This window comes from Streptopelia decaocto (assembly GCF_964273445.1).
Source record: "Streptopelia decaocto genome assembly, contig: HAP1_SCAFFOLD_396, whole genome shotgun sequence".
Classification (NCBI taxonomy): domain Eukaryota; kingdom Metazoa; phylum Chordata; class Aves; order Columbiformes; family Columbidae; genus Streptopelia; species Streptopelia decaocto.
The window spans coordinates 52,109-58,757 of NW_028115627.1; the positions used below are offsets into that span (position 1 = coordinate 52,109).

The following is a 6,649-nucleotide window of genomic DNA, read 5'->3' on the forward strand; positions in this document are numbered from 1 at the left end:
CATTGATGAATTTTGGGGCCCCATTGATGAAATTTTGGGTCCCATTGATGAATTTTGGGGTCCCATTTATGGACTTTTGGGGTCCCGTTGATGGACTTTTGGGGTCCCAATGATGAATTTTTGGGTCCCATTGATGAATTTTGGGTCCCATTGATGGATTTTTGGGTCCCATTGATGAATTTTGGGGTCCCGATGATGAATTTTGGGGTCCCAATGATGTAATTTGGGGTCCCATTCATGGATTTTGGGGTCCCATTGATGAGTTTCAGGGTCCCATTGATGAATTTTTGGGGTCCCGATGATGAATTTTGGGGTTCTGATGATGAATTTTGGGGTCCTGATGACGTATATTTGGGTCCCGATGCTGGATTTTTGGGTCCTGATGATGAATTTTGAGGGTCCCGATGATGAAATTTGGGGTTCCAATGATGGATTTTTGGGTCCCATTGATGGATTTTGGGTCCCATTGATGAATTTCAGGATCCCATTGATGAATTTTTGGGGTCCGATTGATGAATTTTGGGGTCCTGATGATGAATTCTGGGGTCCCATTGATGAATTTCGGGGTCCCAATGCTGGATTTTTGGGTCCCGATGATGAATTTTGGGGGCGCAATGCTGGATTTTGGGGTCCCGATGATGAATTTTGGGGTCCCATTGATGAATTTTGGGGTCCCATTTATGGACTTTTGGGGTCCCATTGATGGACTTTTGGGGTCCCAATGATGAATTTTTGGGTCCCATTGATGAATTTTGGGTCCCATTGATGAATTTTGGGGTCCCGATGATGAATTTTGGGGTCCCAATGATGTAATTTGGGGTCCCATTCATGGATTTTGGGGTCCCATTGATGAGTTTCAGGGTCCCATTGATGAATTTTTGGGGTCCCGATGATGAATTTTGGGGTCCCGATGCTGGATTTTGGGGTTCTGATGATGAATTTTGGGGTCCTGATGACATATATTTGGGTCCCGATGCTGGATTTTTGGGTCCTGATGATGAATTTTGGGGGTCCCGATGATGAAATTTGGGGTCCCAATGATGGATTTTTGGGTCCCATTGATGGATTTTGGGTCCCGTTGATGAATTTCAGGATCCCATTGATGAATTTTTGGGGTCCGATTGATGAATTTTGGGGTCCTGATGATGAATTTTGGGGTCCCATTGATGAATTTCGGGGTCCCAATGCTGGATTTTTGGGTCCCGATGATGAATTTTGGGGGCGCAATGCTGGATTTTGGGGTCCCATTGATGAATTTTGGGGTCCCATTGATGAATTTTGGGGTCCCAATGATGGATTTTTGGGTCCCATTGATGGATTTTTGGGTCCCACTGATGAATTTCAGGATCCCATTGATGAATTTTTGGGGTCACATTGATGAATTTTGGGGTCCCATTGATGAATTTCGGGGTCCCAATGCTGGATTTTTGGGTCCTGATGATGAATTTTGGGGTCCCATTGATGAATTTTGGGCTCCTATTGACGAATTATGGGGTCCCATTGATGAATTTTGGGGTCCTATTGATGGATTTTTGGGGTCCCATTGATGAATTTTTGGGTCCTGATGATGAATTTCGGGGTCCCAATGATGAATTTCGGGATCCTGATGACGTATTTTGGGGTCCCGGTGACGTATTTTGGGGTCCCGATGACGTATTTTGGGGTCCTGATGATGTATTTTTGGGTCCTGATGCTGGATTTTTGGGTCCCAATGCTGGATTTCGGGGTCCTGATGATGAATTTTGGGGTCCCATTGATGAATTTTGGGGTCCCATTGATGGATTTTTTGGGTCCCGATGATGAATTTTGGGGTCCTGATGATGAATTTTGGGGTCCCGATGATGAATTTTGGGGTCCCGATGCTGGATTTTTGGGTCCCGATGCTGGATTTCGGGGTCCCCTTGCTGCGTTTCGGGGTCCCCTCAGTCGGGGGGCAGCACGGCCATGGAGAAGTCGAGCGCGGGGGCCGCGTGGGTCAGACACCCCATGGACACGACGTCCACGTGGGGCCCCAGCACGCGGGGGAGGGTCTCCAGGGTCACCCCCCCGCTGGCCTCCACCGTCACCCCCGGGAACTTGACCTTGACCTCGGCCGCCACCTCCCGCAGCTCCTGCAGGGGGCGCAACGGGTCAGGGACAACTGGGGGGGAACCCATTTGGGGGGTCGAGGGGTCAGTGGGGGGGGGATAATGGGGGGAACCATGATTTGGGGGTCAATGGGTAAGGGGGGATATGGGGGGACCCCAATTTGGGGGTCAATGGGTAAGGGGGGATATGGGGGGGACCCCAATTTGGGGGTCAAGGGGGTCAATGGGTGGAAGGGATAATGGGGGGGACCGGATTTGGGGGTCAATGGGTAAGGGGGTGATGGGGGGACCCCAATTTGTGTGTGTGTGGGAATCCCGATTTGGGGGTCAATGGGTAATGGGGGGACCCCGATTTGGAGGTCAAGGGGGGTCAATGGTTGGGGGGGATAATGGGGGGACCCCAATTTTGGGAGGGGTGGAACCCCCGATTTGGGGTCAATGGGTAATGGGAGACCCCAGTTTTGGGGGTCAATGGATGGGGGGATAATGGGGGCACCCCAATTTGGGGGGGGGGGCAAAACCCCTGATTTGGGGTCAATGGGTAATGATGGGGTGATGGGGGACCCCGATTTGGGGGGCAAGGGGGTCAATGGGTGGGGGGGATAATGGGGGGGGCCCGATTTGGGGGTGATGGGGGAACCCAATTTGGGGGTCAATGGGGTGATGGGGAAGCCAATGGGAAGACCCCAATTTGAGGTTATAATGGATGGAGGGGGGGTGTGTGGGAAACCCCAATTTTGTTGGCCAAATAGAGCAGCAACCCCCCATTTTTGGGGTGAAACGGGTGGGGGGGACACGGGGGGACCCACGTTGGGTGTCGTTATGGGGGGGGACCCCCAAATTTGGGGCGAACCTCGGGCGGGAAGTTGTCGAGCAGGACGATGTCGGCGCCGGCGCGAGCGGCCCCGAGCGCCGCCCCCAGGGAGTCGCACTCAACCGCCAGGCGGCGCCAGAACCCGCGCAGCGCCAGCCCCGCCCCCACCACCTGCGACGGCATCAACGGGGTCAATGGGGATCAATGGGGATCAATGGGAGTCAATGGGGATCAATGGGGATCAATGGGGATCAATGGGGGTCAATGGGGGTCAATGGGAGTCAATGGGGATCAATGGGAGTCAATGGGGATCAATGGGGATCAATGGGGATCAATGGGGGTCAATGGGGGTCAATGGGAGTCAATGGGGATCAATGGGAGTCAATGGGGATCAATGGGGATCAATGGGGATCAATGGGGGTCAATGGGGGTCAATGGGAGTCAATGGGGGTCAATGGGAGTCAATGGGGATCAATGGGGATCAATGGGGATCAATGGGGGTCAATGGGGGTCAATGGGGTCAATGGGGATCAATGGGGATCAATGGGAGTCAATGGGGTCAATGGGGATCAATGGGGATCAATGGGAGTCAATGGGGATCAATGGGGTTCAATGGGGGTCAATGGGGGTCAATGGGGATCAGTGGGGTCAATGGGGATCAATGGGGTCAATGGGAGTCAATGGGGATCAATAGGGGTCAATGGGGATCAATGGGGTCAATGGGGATCAATGGGAGTCAATGGGGATCAATGGGGATCAATGGGGGTCAATGGGGGTCAATGGGGGTCAATGGGGATCAATGAGGATCAATGGGGGTCAATGGGGGTCAATGGGGATCAATGGGGATCAATGGGGATCAATGGGGACAGGGACCCGCCCTCCACCGCCAGGCGGCACCAGAACCCGCGCAGCGCCAGCCCCGCCCCCACCACCTGCGACGGCATCAACGGGGTCAATGGGGGTCAATGGGGATCAATGGGGGTCAATGGGGATCAATGGGGATCAATGGGGATCAATGGGGATCAATGGGAGTCAATGGGGGTCAATGGGGATCAATGGGAGTCAATGGGGGTCAATGGGGATCAATGGGAGTCGATGGGGATCAATGGGAGTCAATGGGGGTCAATGGGGATCAATGGGAGTCAATGGGGATCAATGGGATCAATGGGGATCAATGGGAGTCAATGGGGATCAATGGGGATCAATGGGGGTCAATGGGTATCAATGGGGATCAATGGGGATCAATGGGGGTCAATGGGGGTCAATGGGGTCAATGGGGATCAATGGGGATCAATGGGAGTCAATGGGGGTCAATGGGGGTCAATGGGGGTCAATGGGGGCCAATGGGGATCAGTGGGGTCAATGGGGATCAATGGGGTCAATGGGAGTCAATGGGGATCAATGGGGGTCAATGGGGGTCAATGGGAGTCAATGGGGGTCAATGGGGGTCAATGGGGACAATGGGGGCAATGGGGGTCAATGGGGTCAATGGGGATCAATGGGGTCAATGGGAGTCAATGGGGATCAATGGGGGTCAATGGGGGTCAATGGGGATCAATGGGGATCAATGGGAGTCAATGGGAGTCAATGGGGGTCAATGGGGGTCAATGGGGATCAATGGGGGTCAATAGGGGTCAATGGGGATCAATGGGGATCAATGGGGGTCAATGGGGATCAATGGGGATCAATGGGGATCAATGGGGATCAATGGGGGTCAATGGGGATCAATAGGAGTCAATGAGGATCAATGGGGGTCAATGGGGATCAATGGGGGTCAACGGGGATCAATGGGGACAGGGACGTCATCCCCCCTCTCCCCTTTATGCCCTAAATTGGGGTCTCCCCCCATATCTCATTTCATCCCAAATTTGGGGTCCCCCCCCCATCATTCCCCCTCCTCAATTACACCCAAGATTGGCCCCCCCCCCCACCCACTGACCCCCCCCCCCCAAACTCGTGTCCCTCCACTTTGGGGTCCCCCCCCAATTCATGTCCCTCCAATTTGTGCCCCCCAGTTCATCTCCCCCCAATTCGTGTTCCCCCCAATTCGTGTTCCCCCCATTTTGGGGTCCCCCAATCCGCATCTCCCCCCTTTGGTGTCCCCCCCAATTCATGCCCCCCCACTCCATGTCCTCCCACTTTGGGGTCCCCCCAATTCATGCCCCCCCAGTTCATCTCCCCCAATCCATGTCCCCCACTTTGGGGTCCCCCACCCCCCCATTTTGGGGTCCCCCCCACCTGCTCCAGGGGCGCCCCGGCGGCCGCCAGGTGATTGTCCTTGATCATCAGGAGCCCCCCCAGGTCGTGGCGATGCGGGTCGGCCCCGCCCACCGCCAGCGCGTACTTCTCGGCCAATCGGAACCCGGGCGTGGTCTTCCTGGTCCCCGCCACCGTCCCCGCCCACCCGGCGGCGCGGGCCAATGAGACGGCTCGCCTGGCCGCCGTGGCCACCCCGCTGCAGCGCCCCAGGCAGTTGAGCGCCGCCCTCTCGGCCAATAGGAGCGCGGCGCCGGGACCCTCGGCCTCGGCCACCAGGGTCCTCCCGGGGGGCACCGGCGCCCCCTCGCGGAGCCGCCAGGACACGCGGCAGCCGCACTCGCCAAAGATGGCGTCCACGAAGGGGGCGCCCGCCAGGACCCCCCCGGACTTGCAGAGCAGGTGGGCGCGCCGGGGGGCGGGACCCACGGTCGCGGCGGCCGCGTCGGCGCCCGGCGCGTCCTCGTCCAACCAGGCGCGGGCCAGAGAGCGGAGCTTGTGGGGCGGGAGCTGGACCCACAGGTCGTGGGGCTGGGAGGCCATGGGAGCCTGGGGGGGGAGGGGGCGGTGGGGTTGCTGTCGGGGTCATAGAGATGGGTGAAGAGGGGACAGAGTGGTATCGGGACCATAGAGATGTGGGAAGAGGGGACAGAGTGGTATCGGGACCATAGAGATATAGGGAGAGGGGACAGAGTGGTATTGGGGCCATAGAGACATGGGGAGGGGGGACAGAGTGGTATCGGGACCATAGAGATGTGGGGAGGGGGACGGAGTTGGTATTGGGACCATAGAGATGTGGGGAGGGGGGGACAGAGTGGTATCGGGACCATAGAGATGTGGGGAGGAGGACAGAGTGGTATCGGGGCCATAGAGATGGGTGAAGAGGGGACAGAGTAGTATCGGGACCATAAGGGACCATAGAGACGTGGGAAGAGGGGACAGAGTGGTATCGGGACCATAGAGATGTGGGGAGGGGGGACAGAGTTGGTATTGGGACCATAGAGATGTGGGAAGAGGGGACAGAGTGGTATCAGGGCCATAGAGATGTGGGGAGAGGGGACAGAATGGTATCGGGACCATAGAGATGTGGGGAGGGGGACGGAGTTGGTATCGGGACCATAGAGATGTGGGGAGGGGGGACAGAGTTGGCATTGGGACCATAGAGATGTGGGAAGAGGGGACAGAGTGGTATCAGGGCCATAGAGACGTGGGGCGAGGGGACAGAGCGGCACCAGCTCCCTAAGGAACCATAGAGCCACAAGAAGAGGGGAGAGAGTGGGATCTGTATCACAGAGACATGGGAAGAGGGGACAGAGAGGGCCCCTGGAGGACCATAGAGACGGAGGGAAAGGGGTCAGAGCGGTGCCAGGACCATAGAGTGTTGGGACAGAGGTACCAGAGCAGCATCGGAGCCATAGGAGACCATAGAGATGGTGGGGAGAGAAGACAGAGCAGCACCAGGGACCTGGGGGGCCTGCCCCAGAGACACCAC

General features: G+C 56.6%; 1 protein-coding gene across 1 annotated transcript; it reads right to left on the reverse strand.

Moving 5' to 3' along the window:
• Positions 1-1,825: 1,825 nt before the first annotated feature.
• On the reverse strand, positions 1,826-5,700 carry QPRT (quinolinate phosphoribosyltransferase; the record flags this gene model as incomplete). Its single annotated transcript, XM_082077335.1, has 3 exons — positions 1,826-2,111; positions 2,941-3,072; positions 5,140-5,700. The coding sequence occupies 3 exons, from the start codon at positions 5,698-5,700 to the stop codon at positions 1,923-1,925; spliced, it is 882 nt and encodes a 293-aa protein (XP_081933461.1). The 3' UTR covers positions 1,826-1,922.
• Between the last annotated feature and the right edge of the window lie 949 nt (positions 5,701-6,649).